Consider the following 25,771-nt stretch of genomic DNA (forward strand, 5'->3'; position numbering starts at 1 on the left):
TCACGTCATTGTAAAGTTGAGTAAATTGTAAGAGAAGCTCATCCAAATTTCTTAAACCTGCCCGGGTCAGAACATAATATTTATTCTTACATTATAGTTTTTAAAATTTGTAAACACAGAACATCCTTTTCCTGAACAGACAGGCAGTATGAGAATGGCAGAAAACTGACCATGAAAATACAAAATAGTAATTTTTGAGTAAGTTTTAATTATGATTTATTTAGTATTTTCTGGGTCTTTGTTAAGGTTGGACGCTGAATTGCAATTATATTTATTTCTACAAATAGAAGAAATTCTGATAATTAAGTGAAGCAATATAACTGAATCAAAGGCCAACACAGCAAACAAAACAAAAAAAAATCTTTCTCCTCAAAAAGTGCTGACTAACACTAGCTGAAACAAACAAATAAACAAAGAAAAGAGATGTTTTCTAAACTTTACTGTAGGATAAATTAACAATGGATTGGAACCAAAATGGCAGCTTACGCTTACAGTTTCATTTATACAGCTACAAGTAGGGCACTAGGCCGAACAAGATACCCCAGAGGGACAATGGTTGTGTCCGAACTCATTCACTACTCACTACTTATTAACTAGAGACTTCTACACAGAGGAATATACAGTGAGTTTAATGATAAAATGAAAACAAAATGATGACACCATTCGGGTAATTTTTATTTTCATAACCTCCAGCACATTGCATGATAGATAGTATTTACTGTAATGCTTTTCACAATGCATTGTGGGATAATTTGAATCAACTACATAGGGCATAACACGTTGCTGTAAGGTGGAGTGCAGGATAGCATGGTGGAAGATAATACATCATGCTGGCAGGGAGTTGTGCAGAAAAAATAGGCAGACTTTTATTAATAGTCTCAAAAAAAACATGTTACAAAGAAAACATTCTTCACACAGCTCAGGACAGCTCTGGTGCTGCTCTTCAAAAAAACAAACAAAAAAACAGTCCATTCTCTCCCCTTCCACTCACATATATAACATGTAAGTCCGCCTTTCCAGTTCAAACTGGCCTATTAGGGCAGATCTCTACAATGGAGAGTTGACAAGGTTAAATAACAAATACACATTGTTTTCTTAACTTGCTCATACCAACAAGATCTAATTCTTCAACATGTTAAGATAACTACTGTACATTCAAAATAAACAAATCATTTGTACATCATTCAGTATCTTAATTATCTTAATTACCTTAAATTTCAATCAAATCTGAGCACACGCCTACTCATACACCACATAAAAAGGCTACTGTTGAGGCGCGCTTCCTCTTTCAGCACCAGCACAAGATGGCCACCACAAAGGACCACCACAAACTCTGACAGGTTATTGCTTTGATTACCGCATGTCTTTTAATATATTTTGAGAAATAAACTTCTTCCCTTCTCAAACTCTAATGCCAAGTACAATTCTTTGTATTTATCAATAATGTTTTGGAACTATAATTTAAATAAAGAAAACAGAGAAAACTGTGTGTGAGTCCACCTTCCTGAACAAAAAAAAGGGTTAAGCAAATAGTGAGGGAGCTGGTGCTTCATCACACGAGTCTCTGTAAACATTCGGACGGCATTACAAGCTGGCCAACTCACCATAAAGTTTGCTATATACTGAGTAGTTAGTGACGTTGGACAGCCATAGATCCAGGAAACACACGGAGGAACTACAACAGGGTTTGGAGGCCGAGGTGCAGCTGTCACACTGCTGCCACTGGACTGATGGAATTATTAAAAGCCAGGATGTTATGTTGGAATCAATCACACAGCCACATAAAACTCAATGGACATGTTAGGGAACATAACCTATTAATAAAATACCCCCCTTTCCTAAAAATCAAATTATTTGTAACAGTAAGACACACAAGAAAATGCCAACAAATTTGCTGTGGCTTTCTTGTGATGATCCGACACAAGTTTAAAATCACAATTTTCTATTTTAACCAAATAGTTAAATGTACTGCTTACATAATTATATATTAAATGAATTTAATCCCTGAGGTTCAACTTTAATCCAGACCTTGATCCAACCATACAACCGTCACTGTAATATAATGGTCTGGGTTATTTTCAAAATGAATGCTTGTTTCACAAAAAATGTGTGGACTCTTTTTGCTTTTTAATGAAATTTTGTGGAAAATTTCCCCCCTGCGATGCTGTACTGTAGCACCCAGACATAAGAGCCGGAGCTGGCGTGTTGGGAGGAGGGGGATGGGGCAGATAGAGAGGTGATTATTAGCGCTCCTTGGGGGCTTTTGTCTGGGCCCCATGAGAGAAAGAGGTTAACGCCACTTAGCCTCAGGAAGGCCTGCCGAGGCCCTTTGTGTGTGTGTGTGGCTCGCGGGTGTGTGTGACTGATGGGCTTTCCTGCTACGATCCAAAATCACTTACTATTTTCCTCAACCCATCAACCGCCACCCCCCCACCCACCCCTTTAAGCTTCATGCTGACACAAAGGCCTGCATGTGTGTGTTGATAAACAAGGTTGTAAAAAGGTAAATGTTAGCGGTGGAGTGCAGTCGTGTTTTCACAGAAGCTTCATGATTAAACCTGGTTAGAATGAAAGCTCAAATGATTCAATCACTTTCTCATGTTTGTTTCAGCTGAGATTTTCTCTGAACAAACGTTTAGTTTAATGCAGTTTTAAAACAGTTACATTGAGCTTTTCAGTCCTCAATCAAATCAACAAACATATGAATATACAACACAAAATCCACTGTGACCTGGACAGTCACAAAGAGTGAAATTTAAGTAAATTTCAATCAATCAATGAGAAGATGAAGAAAACAAAAAAGAGGGCCATGTGGACACAACATGAGAATGCTTTGTGGCCTCTACAGTGGAATTTTATAATTTCCTTTACAGCGCGAGTACTAACTGAGCTAATTCTAACTGAGTATGAGGCTACAGTGTGAGGTTTAAGACATGTTTTCTTAACATACAAAAGGACCTTTTTGGGATTTCTTTTTGTCTGCCAATTAACACATAATAAATATGTAAAATCAAAACAATTGATTTCGTCATTTGTAGCCACATGACATTTCACAACATATTTTGTCCTTCCACCTATAACAGAAAAAACATTGGGGGAGCTTTGTATTAATATACCAACAAAGCCATCAGTCAGATGTGTTCATTTCAAGTAATTTTTTTTTTTTCAAATGTAAGGTAGAAATAAGTTCATGTGACCATTTTTGGGAGTCTTTTTCTTTTTTTTGAGGTTGTATGACTGTTTGTGTGACTTTACAGGCACCACCTATTAATCATCAAGTCAGATACTTTTGAGTTCTCAATCAAATCAAAGAATTGTTTTCCAGCCATAATCATGAGTTAGCTGCTGACATGAATATATGTGAGAGGGAACAGACAAAAACAATACAAAAAAACAAAAATCTCTTTGTTGTGGTCAAAGTGATGCTGCTGACAGCAGCAGCCAATCAACCCTGCTTACATCTTGTTTTCATAGCATCATTTTTGACTATCAGACTAATAAACATCGGACTACAAGTTACTCACTGTGTATTTGATCCATCTTTAACAAGTAAACCACATTTTTATCAACACATTTGTGTTAATAGTAGGGATGGGACTCTGGACCACTTAAGGATGGCTACAGGGCTATTTCTCACCCACCATTAGAAAAACATTTGAGAAATCTCCATTTTCCTCATCCCAAAATACGAAGAGCCAAACAAACAGCCCTGGTGACGTGAGAGGTGACGGTGGTCTGACCAATCAGAAGGCATGCTTCTGGATGCTGATACTGAGTGAGATGAACATCCTCCGGGCCAGCTCTGATGACATCAGCATCATTAGAGAAGTTGCCCTACTGGTGAACTGGTGAATGACTCTACAGTCACGGTTAAAACCTTCCCTAATCACAAACTGTGGGTGGATAAAACCATCTGTAATGCACTGAAGAGGCACACCACTGTGGACATCTCAGGGCTGGCCATCGGGAACATGGAGGAGTACAAGAGAGTATCATATGGCCTGCAAACAGCAGCGAAGTTGCTTTGAGTTTCAGTATGTTTGATGACCTGTGTTATTTTTTAATTTTTTTTTTTTTTTAAAGATTTGATTTCTTGCGGTAATTCTGAACAATCTTCATAATATTACATTGCAAATTGCTTTATTTGAAAGCCTGACAGGTCACACACAAACACACACACACACACACACAGTTGCTGTTCAGAGGAGGCTGCAGTTCTCTGTGGAGGCTGACAGGCGTCTCATTACCCTGACCTGAGCATCTTCTCATTAGGTCAATGTGTGCAGCAGTATTGGGCCTGCCACATCTCATTGTATGAGATGTACACTTCTGCTTGGAGACGGTGTGTGGAGGAATCATCTCCCACCAACTTACAATTGTCCTTCAGAAATGAGTTTAGTGTTGTGATTAATTTGGCCTTGTGTCATCTGTCCCTCTGAAAACGCAATTATGTTTTTGAGGTAAAGGACAAACCATCTATCAGATGAAACTGATTACAAATCAGAAAGAAATGGTGACTGGCAGCAGAAGAGGAGCTGTGGGGATCACACAGAAAGGTGCTATTTATAGCCCTTTCACACTGGCCGAAAACCCACTTAAACCTGCTAACATCTGGCTGTTGTGCAATGTGAAGGTATATTATCAGGATTTACTCCTGGGTCAGTTTACCCTGTAATAATCACAGGTATTTAGCAAGTAAACATCGCTGTTAAGTCGGCACTGAGTTTGAAAGAGAGACTGAAGTTAAAGACATTAAAAAAGTACCGCGGTCTATGGCTTCTGTGTGGTCTGAACCGAGTCAGCTGGCTGATCAGTATTGCGCAATTGCAACTGAAAAAAAGGAAGGGCAGAAGAAAAAACACCAGAAACTTAGTTGTGCACTTTGTATTCATCAGGGATGCCACGTGGCACATTGATAGTGTCAATATAGACCTAGGAATCACTAGAGAGGAGGTCAGAGGGCAAATCAGTGTCACATACATCTGGGTAGGGGGTGGTTTGTTGTATCAATTTGACATGCACAGATTGAACTTTCCAACTTGTAGGTAGGGACGGTTGGAGGATGCTGTTACCGTAAAGCCACCAGATATCTGCGGCCTTCATAGGAGGGTTTAAAAATGCTGCATGTGGTGGGCGTTTGGCAATCATATTAGATAGATGACAAGTCATACAATCCTGAGTAATTTGTCCTGTGTATGTTTCATTTGAACCAAACAATTGCAGAGCCTTGTACGTGAAAACAGGACGTCTAACATGCCAACACATTAGCCCAGCTGACATCTACCGTGCCTGAGAAGGAAATGAAACAGTCAGTAAGATGATAAGATAAGAAAGAAATCTGTAGGAGGGAGTGTTGCAGGTGATGGATGGGTGAAATCAAATGAGGGGATGAAGTGAGAACAAAAGTGTTGGAATTTGCTAGAATGTTCTGGGTTCATAAAATAGAGATCACAAATGAATTCACAAGTGTAGTACGAACCGGAGGTAATCGGCGCAGGTTTCTGACATATGTGGATTTGGCAAAAACATTAACATGGGGCAAGCAGACATGCAAAACGAACAGGAATGGTCAGTATTTTGTTGTGTGGTGTAATGTAGTACCATACCATATAGTAACCAGGAGCTGTGTTTGAGAATGTTTAGGTTAGTGAAAGGATTTGAGGTGAGTGTCAAGTGCATTTGAATGGTATACCACATGCATAAGTCAAATTGGTCAGGTTGAAGTTTATAACAGAGGGTCTGTAGGTCATGGTTGGTCATGTAGCAGTAAAATGGGTATAACAACAATACAGGCTATCAATAGGAGGAAAAGGGAGAGTGACCCTCTCAAGCCACACCAACCTGGCCCCCTGAACGGATTCCAGGGTCTTGGTCTTGGATCCACTGATTTGCCCTCGTTGGTGACATAGATCTTGTCTCTGAACACCACTTAGGTGGAGCTTGACATGCTACTGGTGGAGGGCGCTGTTTCACCCCTCACTCTTGTTGGGCGGACTGCTCTGATCGATTCACAGCTGAGGAGAAGTTGTCTTATGGCTCAGGCACCTTTTCGCAGTGGCTTGCTGGTATCCACAGAACCTTCTCTGACACCTTCAATTCTGTCTCGGTTGTTAGCAGAAACTGGAACAGTCCCAACATCTATGATCCTTGATGAGAACCCAATCTTCAGGCTGCAGGTTGTGGAGAACTACAATGGCTGCAGATGGCAGGGCACTTTTCATCTGTGAATGCAATGCTGACAGAGTAGCAGACAGGTTGGCACAATATCTTAGCATCTCATTCCCCCTTTGCTCACGTGATCTCTTCCATGAGCTAGTTTAGCATAACACTGGATCCGCATGTGGCAAACTTGGTTTACCGTCAGGGTCAATCCACACCTCAGTGGGGGTGCCCAACATCAAACAGCATGGAATGAACTTGGACCCAGAGGCAGCTGCAGACTTTGCAGCTGAATCAGGTGCAGCATTTCCTATAGAAATGCGGTCAGAGCTGTTAGTGTGAGCATCACATTTCATGACAGAGATCGAGGCTGGGAGCAGAATGGCGCCAGACATGAGAAAGATCAGTTCTGCATGTGCAAACTTGGTTGATGGAAACAACACAGTCACAAGGTTCACAATCTGCAGGAATAGCAGAGGAAAAACCGAGCAGCAGGGTTAAGAACAGTGCATCTTTTCACTGTGATGCTTGACATGTCAAAAGGTGTCACATGATGCAACCACAGCTTTTTCAGCTACAGCAATGTGACCTGGTAGAAACAAAGACAGAAAAAGAAAGTGAGAGAAAAATCGACACTGAAAGACATTTTCTGGCACCCAGGGGCCTAATAACCAGAGCATTTCTGACCCTGGTAAGCTCAGTCAGTTATTAATTACAATAGTTTATACTATAGTCCGGGTGAGTACTCCATTACTAATACTGAAATACAGACACCGATGGAATTACTCAAGCAGTTCCTGAGGTGTTACTTCAGGCTGCCGCTGTTAGTAATCATGGACTATCATGTGTTCGTGACAAATTTAATAATGATTTGAACAGTGACATGGCTAGACAGCTAACAAGTCTTGTTGTTAAACATACCAACAAATTATATTTACCGTTTATCAACCATATGCAGTGTTACTGAGTCTTACTAGTACAACAGCTTTCTGGCTAATAGCTGAGCCAAACGGTTGTAGGGTGACACCTCAGTGGACTTTCCCAACATCAGACAGCATGGAATAAAGTCAGAGGCAGCCGCAGACTTCGCAGCTGCATAAGCTGCAGCATTTCCTATAGAGATGGGGTCAGAGCCTTCAGAGATTGAAGCTGGGAGCAGAATGGTGTCTAGCAGCCCAGATATGACAAAGATCAGGTCTGGGTGTTTAAAATTGGTTAATGGCAGCAACACAGTCATGAGGTTCACCATCTGCATGAGTAGCAGGGTTAAGAACAGTACATCTTTTCACTGTGATGTTTAGCATGTCCAAACGTGTCACGTGATGCAACCAAAGCTTTTTCAGATTCAACAGCTTTTAGACACAGAGGGAGACCAGCTGCAAAAGGATCAAGTTTAGTTGAGAAATTAGCAACAGGTCTTTTTTTTACCACAATGTGATTGTGTCAAAACAGATGTCGTTAAGCTGTCCTTTTGGTAAACAAACTGAGTGAACGGTAGGTCAGGTTTTGGCAGTCCTAACGTGGAAGCATTCTCTAAAGAGGTTTTTAAGTCAACAAAGGCTTTGTTTGCTTCATCAGTCTGAGTGGACTAGTTAACCTCTGGTTGCTGAGTCATATCTAAGGTCTGTCCTATTTACTGGAATAGTTAAAATCATTTCCATTATATCAGAACCTTATGATACAGCAATGAATGTTTCAGGTCACGGAAACTTGTGAGAAACTTTATATTTTGATCTCATAACAAGTACAAATATTTGTAATGGTCTTGATGTTTTTTTATTTGGAAAGTGACCATTGTAGGCAGGATAATGCCCTTTGAGGTGTGCATAATCTGGAATTAATAGACTTCTCTGGGGGCAACCGTCCTCTGCCTGGCCTCCATGTTGTCCATTAATTCTTGATAATGGTCACCTCATCAGGAATTATCCCTTACAATCATAACAACATTCATGTCATTATATTTGATTAATTTCACTACAATAGCTACTGCTTGAAATGTGAGTATGATTAATTGTTCATGGTTCTGTTTAGCCAACAACAACCCTTGGTTAGAGTTAATGAAAGTATGTAAACTGAAAAAAAACAACACGTGCTGTATTTAATTTGGAATCATTCTTTAAATTAAATTGTTGTTGTTATCAAGTGTGCTGGTTGAATTAAATGGTCAGAGAAAATGTTTCTTGTCAAACAGCCCTTTAGTCTTAATTAACATGTCACTTAATGAACATGGTTTATCTGTTTTCTGAGCAGTATAAAACAAATACATCAAATTATAGATTTTGAATTCAACCACCTCTTCTCCTCATCTCTTATTCTGTCCATTAGATTCCACTCTTTTCTCTTTTAAATCCACCCCTCCCCTCCCCTCCCCTCCCCTCCTCCTCCTCTCTTCTCCTGTAACCATGGTGACCGTCAGCTGAGAAATGGCAACCGTGGCCCTTCATTAGGTATCAACACAAGCTCCGACAGCCCAGATAATAGCCAATAAGGAGGTGGGGGGGTTGGGGATGTGGCATTATGTTGGGTAGTAAATGAAAAGCCCCCAGGGACGAAGCCAACCTTGCTGTCATGCTTCAGAGAGTTATGGCTGTGTGTGTGTCTGTAAGAGTGGATGGGGTCATTCTTCTCTTCTGCTTATGTGGGAAGATGTGCACATGTACAGACATGTACACATGGATGCTTCATGTGCATATGCATGCACTCTTTGCATGCACACACCTTGTCATACACACACACACACACACACACTGTGAGGAAGAATTGACTTAGGCTAAGGCCTATGAAGAGGTTTACACTCAACTCAGTTGACCCACGATTGAAAGATATATCTACACAGCAGTATAAAAAAATGGAGACACAATATGTAGACATTAAAAAAAGAAATTGACACATTTTAATCACCAAAATCAGGCAACAAAAAATTTGAAAAGACAACAGACAGAGAGCGAGAGCACAACTGCAAAAGCAGGTTCAAATGCAGGAAGAATTAGAAAGTAATTAATGAAAGTGGGTATAGAACATTGGATGCTAAATACGGAGCAATATTAAACTTTTAGAAATCCATTTTTACCAACTTGATTTCCCTATTAAGTGGCTGCAATTTATTTTTATGTATTTGGCTTTTTATGTGTTTTTCTATCTGCAGCACTTTGTAACATTGTTTTAATAGGTGCTGTATAGATAAAATGTTAAAATATGTCTATCTATCTATCCTCCTCAACTACATTAGAAGCACAAAAACCAAAAAGAAAGGATGAAATCAACAGAATCCGAGCAAGTCGACAATATTATATTGTTATATAATATTATATATATATAGCAGGCAGGACGCCCCACTTCTGAAATGCTTCTGTGTGGGATATGAAGTAACGTGGAGGATGGATCAGAACAGGTAACAGAGATGTGCCCAGTGTACTCAAGGGGTAATATTCCATTAATAATCCATAATAACCCAAACAAAATAAAAATGCCTGTACCCGCCTTAATCAGAAGAAACTGATCCAATCCGGTCTGAATTGAATGAATTTTCAATCGGATCAAACATTAGGTGACATTGGACGGAGATAGCACGGTGGCAGGAGAACAGAACTGGTCTGTGGATGATCAGCTTCAACATGTTTGTTGGAGATGTTGAAAGATTTAAGGATCGTTGAACGTCTTGATGGTGTTGTTTGTCCAAATATTGTTCCTACGACACCATTTAGGCCCATCTCTAAAATTGCATTAACAGGCAGAGCGAATAAACACATTAATTCTCTTCAGTTCTCCTCCTCGGTTCCTCTTCTGATATATTTCTGGCAGAATAGCGAGCAGAGCCCCTTTGTGCATGTCAAAATTGAAATACTTTGTGGAGGGTAAACAAGGTTCAAGGTAATTTATTCGTCACTACACAACACAGAGTTGCATAACGAAATGAAAGTTTGTAAACTCCTTCATGCTACACAAATTACAGAACATACATACAGTTATTTATATACAAATACACATAAACACATGGTGGATCTTCTGAATATGCATCAGGGTGTATGTCAGCGACAGCAACAAGATGGTGATGATAATGTGGTTGGCATCTTCAACTGTCACAACTCTGACTGTGTGTGAGCTCAGAGCATTGATGTTAGTCCACCTCGCCTCATCCAGCTGTAGTCCTGCACTAAACACACATCTAATTAGATCATTTCTATTCCTTGTCCATGTAAACAGTTGAATTGGAATCTCTAATCTGAATGATCTCAATCAGAATGAGGAAATATTGTCAATGTAACTACAGCTAATCCAGCACTTTGTAATGAGGGTCAGTACTCCAGTTGTACTTCCAAATTCCTCTGATTATAAAATGTCTGGACAATATTGTTTATGAGTTTTTCATAGTGTGAATGGATAATTTCTACTTTAAATGATAATGAATAATTATTGTGCACGATGCTGCATGAGCTGCCTTCAGGCTGCCGGTTGAGAGTATTGGAACCTTTTTATTCCACTTAAAGCAATCTTTTCTGTGACCATAGCATTTTGATGATGACGTAACATGTCACCTCTCCAAACTCCTGAACAACTTGAGGTGAAGTTGAGGTCTTGATGAAAATAAATAAGTCAAGAACTTCAAGGCTGATTTCACTGAATGAAGTGACAGTGTCAGTGTTGGTGAAGTGACCATGGGGCCCCTTACAGAGAGCCCTGAACCTCTGACATCCAGCATCAGTGGACACTGATCACAAACTCAGTTTATCGGCCCTTATCTGTGTGTACGTGTGTGCGTGTGAAGAAGCCATTGTCTGAAAAGCTCAGCCTCCACTCTCTTGACACCATCAAAATGGCAGCACCTCTTCCTTTTCTTCCTCAGAGCTAATGCCTCAGTGGCTCCATCCCCCCTCTGTTCCACACCACCGTTTGGTGCAGACATCTCAACGCACCATTGGTCAAGGCGCCAAACAAATGGAAATCCGCCAGCTCGCTGAAATTACTGATGATTATCGTTCCTATCCCCCTCCCCACCACCACCATACCTTACTTGCTCCCTCTCTTCAGCCCCTTCTCTTGTGCCTCTGTCTGCTTCAGCCATCCTCAGACAGCCAGCCTCCCTTTTCAGCTGCGAGGGGGCTGAGGATTTACTCTCTTTTTACTCACCCCTTTTATTTTTTCTTCCCTAACATCCCACTCACCTTTTGCTATTTTAAGAGCTTCATCAGCACCGGGGCTTAGATAGTAGTAACAAGAATGCAAAAATAAATGACACGAAAGCTAATTTGTCATTGCCTTCTCAAGCAACATATATGTACAATTTGTGATCCTGTGGCCGTGTTGACAGGATATCTCAAGGAGCTAAATGAAAGCATTATCAACAAGCAAGTTGGAAACAGGAACCTGTGAACTTCAGTGTCACACCAGAGCATTTAAGAAACCAGCCAATCCACTACTGGACAATGTTGGGGGTAATATCTTACTTTTGTAACGCAATACAGTAATATATTTCTTTTAGCAGTAACGGAGTAATATAACGCTGTACTATTTGAGTGAGGTATTACTACAGTTATGTCATGAAGTGAAGCATTTATTGTTGTTTTTTTAGGAACCCATCGACACCAACATGACCATATTTATATAGGCTCTGCATGTGTTTAATATATCCGAGCCTATAAGTTCTTTGTTCAGTCTCTATGTTACTGAAATGAGCCTTTGTCTTGCCATGTCATTATAGGCTACATTATAGAAGGTATAGGTCTGTTGTGTTTCAAATGACTAAGCCTACAATTAAAAATATTTATTCCTATCTCATACATTATCAGACTGTATCAGCCTGCTCATCACTGTGTCCAAGGACATTTGTTTATTTTTTTTAAAAAAAGCTAAAAAGTAATATTATAACGTAAGATATTACTTTAAAATGAAGGTAACTAGTAATATGTAATATATTGCATTTTAAAGGTAACTTGACCAACACTGCTAAAGGACATTTTCCCTTGGCTAGGCACCAAAAGTACATGTGTGAATGAAACTGCAGTACCAGCAAGGGGCAATGATGGGGCTCATGGATGGAGATGGTCCGATTTCCTGTGAAAAACAGCCGGTTTGGGTCGCCACAACAGTAGCTAGGAATGTTTGCAGCTCCCCTTAAAAACCACCTGGTTTTGACACCACAAACACTGCTGGAAACGTATCCAGGTGTCCTTAAACACATCCAGCGGAATGAATCAAACTGTGGTCACCTGTTTTGCAGCCCTGTCTGCTTGTAATAACACCACTACCTTGCCCTCCACCTGCTGCTGCAACAGGTGGCGTGGTATGCCACGTTTGGTACAAATGTCAACCTTGGACGTTACTGTAGCAGAAACGTTGGCTGCTAACATAATATCATGGCCATTGGGCTGGTATGTGTAGTGTGTGTGTGTGTGTGTGAATGCATGCATATTGTGCACATGAGGCATCGTCGGCATCAGAGACTAAATTTGACGCCTGCAGATATCTTATACATCTCCTGCTTCATAGCTTCTTTTCTTTTTTGCTATCTGAGCGCTACTGGCCATCGTGTAGTAGGTGTGAGAACATAATGCAATCACTGGGGCACGTAATGCCTTTGCAGTGTGTCCACGACTGTGTGTGAGTGTGTGTGTATACAGAATGCAGGCTACATTATTGATCTCGCAAACTCCATCCAATGAAAAGCTGCTTTTGAAGACTAAAGCTGTAGTTTGTTGATTTTTTGGACCAGTCCAGCTCTGCTGTCAGTCTCTCTTGGACATATTATTAGCTGACCTTATGTCCATGCTCCTAATTTGAGTTATTTTAGGGAAGTCAGTTTTATTTAAAACAAGTCATAATTAAACATCTGGCATAAGAGTTAGTTTCATTAAAAAAAAAACTTGGATAACTTGCCATTTGTAGCGTCTGTTTTTTATTTTTTATTTTTTTAATTAATTAGGCCTGTAACATAAAATACATAATTTCTGCCTTCAGAATGTGGTGTTGGTTCTGTAAAGGTAAAACCAATAAGTAATAATTTTGCCGGGAGCTCCCAGTGATCCGGTCAGACAGAGCAGTCTGTTGGGGGCCTAACACACATTCAGTGCTAACGTGATTGGCTGCTGCTGACCGTTTTTACAGGAAACACGTAAATATGTGGAAGCAAATATCTCTCAGCTTTCCATTTCAGGTTGACTTTAATTGATCCCATCGTATCTCTGGCTGAACTTTAGATTGTATTTTAAAACAAAAGTGATAGGTTTGAAAAAAAAAAAAAGATAATAAATAAAAAACGTACATCTTCCTTGCGCTCCAGCAGTCACTGACTGTATGTCGTAGTTAAACCTGTATATGAACTACATCACTGCTAACACTTCCCACACACCACCACCTCCCCCTCACCTTTGCTGTAGTCATGAACTTGTGATTGAAAAGATGAGTGAATTAATGGAATACTGCTACTGCCAGAAGATGAAAAAAGGATCTGGCAAATTAGCTGGTTATGAAATAGCTTCTACAGGATAGCTGCTTGGCAGTGACTCTGCGGGTTTGGTGTTGGGACCTGCAGCTCTGACAAAAAGGAATCATTTTCATCCGAGGGGAGAGAGACGGAACCACAGAGGGAGAGGAAGACAATTACTGAGCTAATACATGGATAATCTTGTCGTTAAGGTCTTTCCCCCCTGTCTTTATTAGGTGTTTGTGTGATTTAAAAAAAATATATAATCATAATTTTGTATAGAAATTATTACATAAAAAAAACAATAGACCAATAGTTGTCTTGTCTTGGCAAATGTTTGCCTCCCCATATTGGCATATTTTGCAATGACAAGTATTAACCCCTTTAAAGCTCCCAACATGACATTACACTGCTTCAGCCTGCTGCCTCGAAGTGCTTTATGTGTTGTGATCACTGGCATTTAAATAGGTTATTTCAAATGTGACAACACTGGAGTTGTTTAGTTATTAATTTAGGTTTTAATGGTTCTTGTTTTTAATGATATGTATATATAATGTGAACATTGAAGATAAAAAAAGTTTAAGGTTGTATATTTTTTGTTGGTGTCAGATTTTTTCTGACAATATTACAATGAACGCTGGTTGGAGGGGCCCCTTGGGAATTTCTGACACAATGTTTTCTTAAACCAAAACACACAACGAAGGTCCGGTATGCCTGTCGCTGGTATGCTGAAATGGTCATATTTTTCAGAATAGTGATATACTGAATGTCATTTTGGGAGTCACTGGCACTCAACGTATTCAGTTGGTCAGGTATGAGGATGTGTTGACCACTTTCACCGGCTGGAAAGCAGAATCAGTTTTATTAAAGGAATAGTTCACTCTAGAACGAAATTCAGTCATTATCGACTCACCCTCATGCTGATGAGAAGTCCGGTGTAGTTTCTTATTCCTCAAAGTGCAGCTGGAGATCCGCGGGGGTACCCTCCTGCAGCAAAAATCCATATAACGGGCGTCAATGTGCCCAAGACGAAAAGGTCCATAAAACTACACAAAAACTTTGTAATATTCCTCCATACTGCTCGTCCGCTGCAATCCAAGTGTCCTGAAGTGGCGACATCCAGATTTTACTTGAAATGACGTAATTTAGTACATTTTTACAGCCTAAACAGTCACTATGCTACATCTGCCTGGAGGCACGCTCCGCGTTCACGCAAGTCTCCCTCACGGCCGTATGCACTACGGAAGCCGTGCCGGACAAGATGAACGACACTTGCGATAGATACACACCGGTATTTACATCCTGCTGTGAGTTTCAAAGCATGAGGGTGAGTCGATAATGACTGATATTCGTTCTAGAGTGAACTATTCCTTCCATTCCATGTGTACATGTGCAATGATGGTTTTTCATTACTCAGTGTACTTGCACAGAAATAGACATAATAACCAGTGCAATGCCCCTTTAAAGGGTCACTTCATCAATTTGTGTGTGGGAGAAGTGTGTTTACAGGTCTTGGGGATAACTACCGTGTATGGGAAAAAAGTAGCATAAAGCCTTTTGTGACTCGGGGAAGCTGCATGTAACCTGAAAAATTATCTCCAGTGTTACTCAGTGGCTTCATTACATTGTGGGTGATGTAGGTGCCAGATTTTGAAAAGCAGTCCACTGGGCCTTGCAGTTTAAAAACAAACGATCAAAATCGATACAGCAGAACCAGAGAATAATGACTCTGAAACTCAGAGCTCACATGTGTCCTTAACAACTCTGTGAGGACACTCCCACACAGAGTTTATAAGCCTGCAGCTCCCCTCCAGTTAGTTAGAACTGAAGAAGCCTCTTGGATGAGAGGTGAAACGTCTTCAAGAAACTGAAACAAGTCAGTTGCCTATAATACAGCACCTAGACAGAGAGTAATGACACAGTCTTCTTCCATTTCATAACCTACATTACCCACAATGCAACTTAAGCACTGAGTGACATTACTTTTATGCAGTTCATCAGATTAAATGCATCTTCTGGAGACAAAAAATACTTTATACTACTTTTTTCACACATGCACACCCCAGGACCCGTAAACACACTTTAATATGTAAAGTTGGAGTTACCCTTTACCTGCTGCGACTGCTGCAGTAGCATATCCAGTAACACAGTTTGATTGATTTCATGTTTTATGTATTTTTTAAAAGTGGTTGTCTAAGGAAAGCCATCACCAATAAATCCTATCAGCAGTAATCTAGATAGCTACAAATGGATGAGCAAGGAAGCCATTTTGTGCCATTCCAGCATGTCCATTCTGGATTTGCTTGAGCCCTCTTCTTTGATGGTGTGGGCGAACAGCTCCATTCAATATGCCGATGGTGTGCAGTCGAAGGCGTGCATGCTGTTATAACCCCCCCCCCCCCTTTCTCAGTGTCTCACTCAGTTTTAATATCCAGTTCCTACCCTGAGAGAAAGGAAGAATCCAGCAATCACATTCATATTCAACACCACCGAAGATAATGTTTGCTCCTTCTCGCTTCCCCTCTTCTCCCAGCACATCCACCGCTGCTTTATCGTTTTATTATAAAAGCAGCCAAGTGGATGAAAACTTCCTCCTGCAGACCACGTCATTACCTGAGAGAGGGCGAGAGAGAGAGAGAGAGAGAGAGAGAGAGAGAGGTGTAGTACTGGGGTTGTTCAGATGAGTATAAATAGGATTACTGCCTGCTACCTGTCCACCAACAGATGGTCCACCCAGGAGTTTCTAAATGCTCTCACTTGAGCTGATGCCAGCTCACGCCTCCATCAAGAATATGCATGGTCGTGTGCATGTGTACCTCTTTAATGTGTTTTTTTAAATATCAAGGTAAGATGAGGTCATGGCAAAGGAGTTAAAACAGACATATTACAGTGCCAATTCAGAATCAATTATTCTAGCGATGGGTGTCGTCATCTCACTAATTAATTTAGAGATTAAACATTTTTCTCCTGACTGACTTGTTAAACTTATGCTTTGTTCAGATCAACCCTTGTCCTCTGGCAGTCTGCAGACTGCTTCATATGTTTTTAATTTCTTTTATCTCTTCAAGTCTTGACTAACTCTCTTAATGTGGGAGTCAGTCATGCATCTCTGTCTGCCTGCAGCTAGTTCAGAATACAGCAGCAAGGCATGTCACTGGTACCAAGAAGAGAGGCAATGTGTCTGCTGAACTGACCTCCTTTCACTTACCAGTGAAATGTATTTATTTGAAAATTTGTTTTTAAAGCACTGATTTCTATTCCATGTCCAGACTACTCAGATCTAACGTTGAGGAAGAAAGAAAGAAAGAAAGATGGTAGATATTACTTATTTGTTGGCCCAGATAGGCCACTTTTGGCCAGCTGTTGCAACCCCATGAAAATGTGTGAAATGAACATAACTGTCATAACTGGTCACTTTTAATGTAATTTGAAGCCGTAGCTGTCATTCTGTTTTAAGTGTTCTACCTAGAGTGCTTCTTCATGAACACATGCTGACAGACCACATGGACATCACAAATAAGATGCTTTATTCTTCTTTCTCAGACTAATGTTCATGTGACTGTCTCACAAGGCTCCTGAGTCTATTGCATGGGCATAGATCACAATGTCACTCAGTTATGTATGAGCCAATGACTTATTAATTGCTAATTCATATTCAGACTACAACCATTACCTTGGTGCTGCTGAGGCCTGTCAGAACAGCATTGACTTATACAAAACAATCCATATTATTTATTTATTATACCTTTACACTTAGCAGTCACTTAAAATTGTAAGAGTTGAAACAGCCTGTGAGTTTCAAACACGCCTGGGTTCAACTATACACTCATACCCGAGTAGAAAATAAATCTGACAAATTATTGAGGAAAGATCAGCTTTACATTTATTCAGTTCTCACAGTGATAAGACTTACAGTCCAATCCAATCGCTGGAATTAATGTACTGCAAAACCATGTTGAAACATTAACTTTCCTTTTGGTGCAGTTTTATCTTGGGACAACGCTGTGATTATACTCTGGTTAGTTGTAGGCACAAAAACCACTTGGTCAGAAAAATCATTTTTTTGACTTGAAATGTCTGTTTTGACACAGACACAACAAAACATCTGAGTTCTTTGTTGCCACAAATATGGCTGCAGGTGTGAACCAAACCTGAATGATTAAAAAAATAACAATAGCCAAGTTTAAAGTGGAGGACCAACCACATCATAATTTATAGCAGATGCTGCTGAAAAGTTGGAGAAAAGGGCACAAATTCAGTTCTTTCCCAACCCGAGCATGCAGCGTCGCCTTACCTTCCAAATATAAAGGAGATTTACTGTGGCCATAACTTTTCCTTATGCCACCTCTCCCTCTGACATTTTTATGGATGACCCCTCGCACGACTCATCCAAGCTCATCCATCAAACGCAGGCTCCAAATGGAACGGCTTACGGATGCCATTAAAACCATTATGGGCTGATAACAATCTTCTCACTTCATCCTCATTTCAGTCACAAAGAAGTTCAATTCATTCTCAATTCATTACCATTCCATATTTCAACAAAAGGGCTATGACTACCTCTCTGGGTAATTGTAATCTTGTATTGAACTTTTCTTTCTGTATATCACAACTTATATAAAAAAGAAGTATATATATATATATGCATTATTTTCGTATATTGTACGTTTGGATTCAGGGGTTATCAGACCATAACAAAATGATTTAAGACCTTTGAATATTGATTGTTTTTCTGGTAAAATTCTGCCCGTCCTTTTCTTTTCTACTTGCATGTGTGTCAGCCATCTGAAGCAGGGCAGTGTTCTTAGTCTAGCCCTGCAGGTAAACGTTCGCATGGATGAACTTGCATGGTTCCTCTTGCACATGGATAAAGCTGCTTTCTCCTCGCAGTGGGCTATAGGTGGAGAGAGAGGCAGGGATGCTCTCTCACCTGAGGGGAGCTATGTTGGAGACAAGATGCAGTTTGACTTTGCCAGCCTGAAAGGTGGATGAGAGGAAATCCGTAGTTTCAGCAGGGAGATGTATGCCAGTGGCGAGTTAACCACTAAGTTTAATAAGTCAACAAAATAAATTCACACAAAGTCAAGGAAGGAAATATTCTTGCAATTATTTTCCTTATTAAACAGTAAAAAAAAAATAATATAACTGTACACCATCCAAACTCAAGTGTATCTCTTTCATCGAACTAAGACAAGCTTAAGTGTATGTAAATCACCTCCATACTTTATCGTCTGTCTGTCTGGAGTACTGCTGCAAATGTGAAAAAGTAGTATAAAGCCTTTTGTGGCTCCAGAGGAAGCTGTATGTAATCCGATAAATTGCTTCCAGTGATGTCAGTCAGTGGCTAAATTGCATTGTGGTTTCAAAAGTACAAGAATGAATGGAATTAATGTGATAGCTCTGGTTCTGCTTGTTTTTAACTGTCCATAATGAGTCCTTTAGGAGTTCAATGCCTGGCCAGTGAACTGCTTTTCAAAACCTGGAGCCTACATTACCCACAAAGCAACTTATCCACTGAGTGACATCATTGGAGGCAGTTTTTTTCACATATTCAGTAGTACTCCTGTAAACACACTTCCTCCAAGTGATGAATGCTGTGAAGAGAATGAAAGGTTCATCTCTAATGTTCATTAGCTAAAGCTTTGTGGATTTGAACAAAAAAACAGGACAAAGCTTCCTGTACCAGTGTTCATAGGCTCTGCAGTATGTAGTTCTCTGTCCAACTGTGCACCACTAAAGTTGACAGCATGTCTCCTAGCAACGTCAACTCTCGGTTGTCACTTAACTAATGCCATCTAAAACACCACCTCAGAGGCTGAAGCCTTTTGACACTATCTCTGCAATCATGTATTTTACATTAAACCATACAACAAGTACTCACCCATCCCCACCTGCACAGACAGACTAGGACAATGATAATTCAAGCCAGGAATCTAACATCAGTCCAGGCCAATACCACACATTTAACAGCTAATGTATGCAACTGTTTAGTTGCAGTATTCTTCCTGTTTAATCTTTATTCCATTAGCATACTGTATTTTTTCATTTTATGACTACACATAAAACCTGCTTCAAGAAACATTAAAAAAAAAGTTAAAAACAAAGTTTTCAGTTTCAAGAGTGAGTCAATTGCACTTCTGTACTTAAGACTACAGGAATAAATATTCATCCTGTTTTTTTATGTACGTTCGGAGTGTTTGTTTGCACCTGGCATCTCATCAGAGCTCTGACTGGACCTGCGTCGATCATCATGAAGCTCTGGTGGTAATCGCAATGACTTCTACCTGACAGAGACAAGTACACAGATGCACTTCCAGCTTGCCTACAGCAGCAATTGTGTTGATGCCCTTTATTCATTTTTAAAAATGCAGAATCACCTTGTGAAGGGTAGTTGTGATGTGACTTGCTCTCATTTTCTCCTCCTCCTGCACTGTCCCTTTTTTTTCCCACACTGTGCGTCCATGTGCACTCTATACACTGACTCATCGTCTGTACATGTGACCGATCTGTGGGTTGACAGACGAAGATCACACCGTTAGGTTACAAGCTGATGGTCTACAGTCCTGAGTGACTGCAGCTGCTATTTTCACCTAGATTTACCCATTTTACTTTGCATGTTGAACACTCCTGGCCAATCAACTGGCCAAGTCACCAAGAGTACTTCAGTGGCACTTCGAGCTTTTCCACCTGCAAAACCAACAAGGACACAGCTTATTCATTAAGTGTGTTTCCCAATTCATTATATATTAAAGACCTGGTGAGTAAAGGTCTTTGTTAAATTCCTGGTAATTAATAATTAATCATTGTCCCATCATTGGAGGTGTTTTGAGATTTTGAGGCTGTCTGCGATGTCAGGCTGCCATACCAACAGTGAGATAGGATGTCAGGATGGTGTTATGTTTGAGCTGTCCTCAGGGAGCTCCAGCAAGATCTGTTTTTTGAGATACGTAGCTTGTGTTAAAAATGTACTAAATCAATACTGTTGATTAACCTTTTCACACTTTTTCAACTATTTAAACTCATTCAGCTGCTACTTAGAAAAAAAATAAATAAATAAAGCTTTTCAACAAACCTTAAAATATTCCACATCTTTTATACATGATTGGTATTATTCAACTTTTAAAGCCAGTAATGTAGTTTAGCATCAGCTTTTCAACTTCCAGCATTCACACTGCAATTTCTTCAGGAATTGCCTTCTCTAATTATTCTTATTAAACCAAGCATAAAAAGAAAAAGGAATCCTCTGAGTATTGGATTCCTTCAATCGGTATTTTCAAAGTTTAAAGGAGGATCATTTTGGTTCATTGTCACACTGACACAAGTTCATCCAGCAATCACACTGCAGTCGCTTCAGAAAGAAGGACATCACCCACTAAGCTCTGGATGGATGGCCAGTACCTGTACCAATAGTTTTGGTAGCTTTAGACCATCAATGTAGAAGATTTAGATCCACCACAGGACACTAGTCTCTCCCTTTGGCCTTTGTCATAATCTTAAGGAGGTATGTTTGCTCATTCACATTGTAATAGGAAATCACACGGCAGGGCAGGTAAGAGACCGTGTGTTTGACTCTAACTGGGTAAGAGATAATCACCAATTTATTTTCATATTTCACATTCAAAGGCTCCAAAACAACACAATCTTCTCCCTCATTACATGCTAGAGTGGTCTATGTTATGTGGGATGAGTCTTCTTTGAGGAAGTGATGCCTGAGGTGTCTGTGTTAAGGAGATGAAAGCCGTGGCCATTTTGTTCCTTTCGGTTTTTCCTTTTTTCCAGTGTGGGGTGGGGCTTTGTTGCAGAGCACATGAAAGCTGCACTCATGCAGCTCGTAGCGTCTTGGTGGCTGATGGATTGTGCTATGTTGTGGCTGAGCCCACAGTCTAGTATTTTTCGCTGCGACAGTGAGTTAATTGCAGATTATCTCGCAGATAACGACTCCGCTGACTCTGCTAGACCCTTTTCTCTCTTTCTTTCAGTGCTTCCTTGTTTCTCCCCTGCGTTTTCCCTTTCTCTTCAGTACACCCTATCATGGCTTCTCTCAGAGGCCTCCCTCCCTTCTTTGCTTCTCTCTGTCTCATCACAAGCATAACCACTGTCACAAGCCAGCTATTTGACAGGAAATGGCAATTTCACTGGCAAGATTAGGCCTTTGATGTTGTTAGATGATAGCTATCTGCGGTCTCCCTTTACCTCTCCCTTTGCTTGCATTCCTCTCCGTCATGTGCTGAATATATCAGACGGTTTTTATTTTCTGGACAGGGTGGTTCTGTTTATTTGTCAGGAGGTCTCATTTATAGTGTTTATTACTTTATTAATGCTTAATTTTACTCACTAAAAGTATGTTTTCGATGTATTAATCAGTCATGTAAAAAGTGGTGTTAGTTTATCTTTTTATTTGCGCTTATTGTCCCCCAGTAGCTTCACGAAGCACACTTAAATTGCTGTTTAATGTGCACTTGTTTCAACCAGAGTTGTGGACCTGAGTCTTGGATGGCCTAAAGACTTCAACGCAAAACCACTAGTGGTAGCTTTTGACATGTTAAAATTAAGGCCTGTTAACTGAAAGAATGTGGTCTCAGCTTAAAAAAAGAAAAATAGAAACATGTTTAAATGTCTTGTCATTTTAGTTGTTTAAGCTGGGGTTGGTATTGTAGAAACCAGGAAGAGTAAGCTAAATTCTGAAAATATCAAACTGATAAAATCCCACCTCCTTCCTCCAGAGCCACTCCTTTAAAATACATTAACATATAAGACACTGTTCCCCCGCCCTCCCTGGTCAGCGGGAAGATGTGTGTATAGAAAAAACTTGATTAAATGCAACAATCATGTAAACAAAAAATAAAAAATAGCCGTCCTGAGTGTACCTCAATCTGAAAGACAATACCCAGCCCAACAGTTACTGCCCTTTGCTGTGGGTGTGTGGTTTGTGCTAATGTTTAGCTGCTGGACAACAGGCTCAGGGTCTGTGTATTGTGAACGCAGCACATTGTTGTTATTGCTAACTGTATCAAACTAGCTCATGTCTCATTCACATGTAAGAAAACACCTGATATTATCATAATGAGCAATAAACATGGCTATTGTTAGTTATCAGAGCTGTCAAGCTAGCATGTTAGCATTGGGAAATTTTGGCTGCACTTTCTCTGCCATTCGTCTGTGTTAAACCCAGCTCAGGATTGTGACAAGGAGGCAGCACACACAAGACCTTTTATGTAAAACCAGTGATTTATTAAACAAAGATTAAAACAAATAAGACAACCAAAAGACAAGGACGGGTGGATGGCAGCTGTAAGTGAAGGGCTGTTGGCCACCAGCTTATATACTCTGGCAGCCAGAACAGGTGATCTGAATCTCACTGATGACCCTCCTCCGCCCACCAGGCTCCAGGAGGGAGTCCAGCACAAGGGTCGTCACAGTGTGCATCTAACTCGCTTAGCTTTAGCAATACATCTGTGCCAAGACTTGTGGAAGATCCTGGTGATGTGCAATGAGTCCATGGGCAAATTGTGCACTGGTAGGCAGTTATGTAGAGAGTAAAGCAGGTAGGCCATCCAATACATCTTATCTGATTGGAATGATTGGATAGGCTTATTAGAAGCCTGCAGTCAGTCAGTGATACTGTTTTTTTTTCTCAAGGTATTGGATTTATTGATTGCTGTTGGGAAGTTCAAAGATTTTCTACAAACTGAGTAAAAAATGCCTCTAAAATAACCAACCCTATCTTTAAGCATTCATGGATGGAAAAGACAACTGACTTGCTTTGCAAGATCTGAGTCTTGACCTGGACTCACAGCAAAAACATTTAAGAAGAAATAGACATTTTTGGATAGAAAGTCAAAGTTCTATAGGTTTGGTCAATCCTTGGCTGCACACTATGACCCTCTCATATTATTGGTTGAATGAAGGAACTGTTCCCAACAACTTTCCTCTTCCTTTCTTCTCACCACAGCTAGGGAGGAGAATGTGGCCACTTTCCGTGGCTCAGAGTACTTCTGCTACGATCTCTCCCAGAACCCCATCCAGAGCAGCAGCGACGAGATTACGCTCTCCTTCAAGACGTGGCAGCGCAATGGCCTTATCCTTCACACAGGCAAGTCAGCTGACTACGTCAACCTGGCACTGAAGGACGGCGCTGTCTCCCTCGTTATCAACCTGGGCTCTGGAGCCTTTGAGGCCATTGTGGAGCCAGTCAATGGGAAATTCAACGACAACACGTGGCATGATGTCAAAGTGACCCGCAACCTCCGACAGGTAAGGCTTTGTAGGTGAAAAATGGAATGCTGTGGCTTGTTGCAACCGTCTCTTACATCTTATCTTAACGAATGGTATTTATGATGATGTATGGCAATTTGATTTTATAACATGCTAGCTAGCCAGTAGCATGCTGTTAGCCAGCCACAACAGCCTGCTAAGCTTTCTGGCTTGCAAAATTTCAGTTATTCAATTATTAACTTCAGTTGCTAACTGCCATTTAGCAAGCAACCTACTTCTATTGTTGCTAAGTAGACAGTCTTGCCTGCTGACTATGTGTCTAGCAGTTTATACCCACTAAAAGAAAAGGCTATTGAATTGGATGGTACACCACAGCTTATTTTAAAGCTTCCTCCATTTTGGACTCTTCAGATGACCATTCCCTCAAAGGTCAGCACTGTAAAGATGGTTTGCAGTTGGTCAGTGGTTCAAATTTGTATGCCACTGTTCCCCAAAGTTGAAGTTAAGGCTAAAAACCTGCAACGATTTGAATTCACTGATTATGGCATTTCCAGTTTTTTCATTAAAATGCTGTTTACTTTAAGCATTATTTTTCTTTTGGAATCACAGTATTTTCCAGGTTGGATTTTCTGGATCCGTCATCTTCACTCTTTGTCCATCTGTCAAAACATTGCTGCACATTTCATAGTTTTAGAAGGCTTCTTCTTCCTCTCTTTCCATTATTCTTTCCTCCATGTCTGCCTGTGGAAAGACGTTTTATGGGGTGATCATGGGCTCTAGTCCCCGAAGACCTCTGCTGACCACCCAAGACTGATCCCCATTCAGCTGTACAATTTCTCACCAACCTGCATGTCTAGATATGTAAATAGACCTTTTACACCAACCCTTTCTGAGAAGAACTGGATGTTTTTCAGGTTTTGTATATGGAAGTGCAGATTAATACTAAAGCAAACACTTGGCTAGTTTAACAGCATCTTCCTCGGAAATACACCTGGTGTATTCGCTTACAGTGAAGCCAAACAAACTCACGTTTTTGCAATCTGAATATTATTTATGCTGCATTATGGAAATACCTAGTTTTCCACAGAACAGCAAGCTACTCACAGCAGTAGTCGCTCAGGACCTGGAGGTGTGCAGCCTGTCACCTGCAGCTCCATCTAACAGCTTACTTTTGCTGCTCTTGCCAAGAATCATGCAAATACATCAAACTTTATCTTCTAAAGTTCTACATTTAGAATAAGAGAATAAGAGATGGAGAAAAAGGTGTATTAATTTGTTTTTTATCAATTTTATTAATATTTATTTATGGACCATGGTGCAGTTTGAACAGACGAGTTCAGCAAACAGTCGTACCTTGTTGAGCAGTTATGCATTTTACCTGGTTTATTCCAATATAAATCCTTTTAATATGCCTTGAGGTCTGCTCTGATTCCTTTTGAATACTTTCGTCTATTTCCACTTGTTAAACTCTGCCACTGTCTGTCCTGATTCAACTCTTCTTAAAAGTAAAGAGTGAAGGAATGAAATGAAGCATTTTTGTTTTTACCAACATGTGCACTCACTCCCTCACCTGTCATTATTTGGTTTTCATTTGATTTCACAGTCATTTCTGACCTACCTTTCTGCACAGCAAACACGCATTGGATCCACTATGGTAAACACACTCCATTGTATGGTAGATATCATTTTTATTGTCATCTTTTGGTTTTCTGTGCACTTCTCCTCTTCCTCTTTTTGACTTCTGTCCATCAATATGCCATTCTCAAAAAACAAACAAAAACAAACAAACAAGGGAATGGGTTTATGTTTCCCTGCTTTCCTTGTCCTTCTAACATCCACCTGGTTCATCCACTGATGTTGCTTTTCTGCTTTATTTGAATCTCTTCATCTTTTTTAGTCACCCATCCCTTTTGCTTCTTTGGGGTTTAGTAAATCTGCTTCATTTCAGATAGTCTTGACCAATGATTGGGGTGATAA

At 40.3% G+C, this 25,771-nt stretch overlaps 1 protein-coding gene across 8 annotated transcripts in view; it reads left to right on the forward strand.

The window, feature by feature from the left end:
* The window catches only part of nrxn3a (neurexin 3a), a 194,704-nt gene that overhangs the window by 60,494 nt on the left and 108,439 nt on the right, over window positions 1–25,771 (forward strand). For all 8 annotated transcript variants that reach the window (XR_014624704.1, XR_014624705.1, XM_084381018.1 and 5 more), the window contains exon 6: window positions 23,532–23,833. Coding sequence is in view for 6 of the 8 variants with exons in the window: in XM_084381018.1 (XP_084237144.1) it covers window positions 23,532–23,833 (302 nt within the window). In the remaining 2 variants the exon portion in view is untranslated. The remainder of the gene's footprint in view (window positions 1–23,531; window positions 23,834–25,771) is intronic.

This window comes from Pagrus pagrus (assembly GCF_965226575.1).
Source record: "Pagrus pagrus genome assembly, chromosome: 18".
Lineage (NCBI taxonomy): Eukaryota > Metazoa > Chordata > Actinopteri > Spariformes > Sparidae > Pagrus > Pagrus pagrus.